Source organism: Pundamilia nyererei, unplaced genomic scaffold (genome assembly GCF_000239375.1).
Source record: "Pundamilia nyererei isolate P.nyererei 1_Seehausen unplaced genomic scaffold, PunNye1.0 scaffold01149, whole genome shotgun sequence".
Taxonomy (NCBI): Eukaryota; Metazoa; Chordata; class Actinopteri; order Cichliformes; family Cichlidae; genus Pundamilia; species Pundamilia nyererei.
Window position 1 is genome coordinate 15,383 of NW_005188550.1, and position 2,669 is coordinate 18,051.

General features: G+C 39.9%; 1 protein-coding gene across 1 annotated transcript in view; it reads right to left on the bottom strand.

The window, feature by feature from the left end:
• Window positions 1-207: 207 nt before the first annotated feature.
• Window positions 208-2,669, bottom strand: part of LOC102207305 (suppressor of tumorigenicity 14 protein homolog) — a gene marked incomplete at its 5' end in the record, with an annotated part of 5,345 nt that continues 2,883 nt past the window's right edge. The window contains 2 exons of the mRNA XM_013908094.1: window positions 208-1,195; window positions 1,954-2,090. Coding sequence (XP_013763548.1) covers window positions 1,034-1,195; window positions 1,954-2,090 — 299 coding nt within the window. The remainder of the gene's footprint in view (window positions 1,196-1,953; window positions 2,091-2,669) is intronic.

Genomic DNA, 2,669 nt, shown 5'->3' on the forward strand with positions numbered 1-2,669 from the left:
TTATTTGGAACATTTTTAAATTTATTCCTCAATTAAATGTTGTGTAGCTGCAATATAAACTCCACCTGTAGAAGAACCTCTTTATGTTCAAGATGTCGAAGCATTCGGACGTATGTAGCGGCACAGTGCTCTAAACTGCACAGTTGGCATTGAGCACCTATAATTTTGTTATACATGTACGATAACAGTAAAGTGCTATTCTATTCTATTCTATTCTATTCTATTCTATTCTATTCTATTCTATTCTATTCCAGTGCCACCTCTCATTATATTTACTTCAAATGTTAATTTAAAAGTTAATTAACATTAACAGAGAACTTTTTCTCCCTAATAAATAAATTAGACTTCTAGATGAATTTGAAGAACTGGGTTAGCTAATGACAAAAAACCCTGAGCCCCCAAAGTAAACCTTTTATTATGAGATCATATTTATTTGGCCTTACCTTCAAGCCTTTATCCTGTTCAACTAAATCAGTTAAATTTGTAATTCTGTTATAATTAAAATAAAAGTCCTGAGCCTTGAAGATATTTGCAATTTGAATGTAAGTAAGCAATGAATATTCACAATATTCTACTATGAATATCCTATTAAGCCCCGAGAATATTTCAAGCACCATTTTTTACAAGTCAGCTCACCTTCACAAAGAACATATGTGGGGCCAGGATGCGTCACAAACTTCCACCACAATTTACCAAAAGCAGTGCAAATTAGCAGGGCACAGAAGAGCAGACCTGATGGGTGATTAATATCCTTACAAAAATAACATGGTGAAAGTGCAGCTTTTACACTCTGGAAACAACAAGGCAGTTCATATAAAAACAGGCAGTGGATGAGAATGGATATGTTCTGATGTAAGGGTAAAGTCCTGATAGCAACTCACAATTCTCAACAAGACAGTTTATGTTGGATGTTGCAAAGTTTTGTGCATGTGCTGCAGAGAAAATACATGCAGAGCCGTTTTGGTGCTTCGCATTTCACAGTGAATCCAAGACAAACACCCGTAATCCAGAGAACCTGTGCACGTTCCTGTTCCTACACTCCACTATTTTCTTTTATCCAGTTGCGATATTTGGTAACTTGGGTATAGACGCCAGGTTTGTTCTTGCGAGCGCAGCCTTCGCCCCAGCTCGTCACACCAGCCAGGAAGACCCGCCCCTTGGTGCTGGTGAAAGACAGGGGTCCACCAGAGTCACCCTGAGAATCAGAGAGGAGAGAGATTATTTTCAGCTTGAAGGTTGTCTGTGAGTCCCAATAAGCATTAAAAAAGGACATATTAACCGATCCCCGATAACTGACATGATGCCCTTTTTTGGGACTTTTGGAAAAACACTCTGTGGACTGATGAGACATAAATTGAACTTTTTGGGAGGCGTGTGTCCCATAACATCTGGCGTTAAAGTAACAGCATTTCAGAAAAGGAACATTATACCAGTACTTTTGGGTTTTGCAGGACAATGATCCAAGATAGACCAGCAAGTCCACCTCTGAATGTCTTAAGACAAACAAAGTGAAGACTGTGGAGTGGAGTAGTCAAAGTCCTGACAGGAATCTGACTCACATGCTGTGGCGTGACCTTAGAAAGGCATTTCCTACTTGAAAACCCTCCAGTGTAGCTGAATTACCACAATTCTGCAAAGATAAGAGAGCCAGGTTTCCTCCACAGAGCTGTAAATTACTTTGATTGCCATTAATTGCAAACGCTTGATTACGGCTGCTGCTGCCATGGGTGGCCCAACCAGTTACTAGGTTCACTGTTTCACACAGGGCCATGCAGGTTTGGATTCCCCCCCCTTTAATAATTAACACCTTTATTTACAGACTGCGTTTTGTGTGTTATCTTGTCTAATATGCAAATTTGTTTGATCTGAAACATTAAAGTGTGACAAACACAGAAATGTAGTTTATTTGTTTTTAATAAAACATCTGTCTCTTTCAAGCATTCGAGTTTGTACCTGGCAGGCGTCCACGCCTCCTTTGAGGACTCCAGCACACAGCATGTTGTCGGTCACCGGGTCTGTCAGGAGACTCTTGCACACTGTGCTGTTGATGATCCGGACTGCTGCCTTCTGCAGTACGGACGCCCCGGAACCTGATAGACAGCAAAATGACTTCTAACAGCGCTCTGGTTCTTTGTCATGATCTGACTTTCAGATGATGAAAGTTTGTTGTTTATTTTTTTGTTTTTGTTGCGTTTTTTTTTTTTTTTTTAGATCAGTCACCTCTTTTATTCATCTTATCCAGTTACCCAAAAACATTATAACGGTTTTAAGGTACAAAAATACTCTTATACCTGTAAAATGTAAAGTGGTGTATAAACACAGGGCAACTTGAGAAGCTCCCAGCAGTCCTATTGCAGTGAGGGAGAGTTTAGGCTCTCTCTCTAACTTTAAGTTTTGTCTAAAGGGAAAGTTTTAAGCCTAATCTTAAAAGCAGAGAGTGTGTCTGTCTCTCACATGCAAACTGAAAGGTCCGTGGAAGAGGGCCAGGCTGTGCATCTCATTTTACATGTAAATATCGCACATTTGAACCAGCAGTCTGAGAGTGAAGTGCTGTGGTAGGGTGAATTTTATGTTGAGGAACATTGTTATCTTTACTATTAGGTCTTTCAGAACAATGCTTAGTGTTGAATCCACTGGCTGGCTGGGCAGACACATCTGTGGGATCAGTT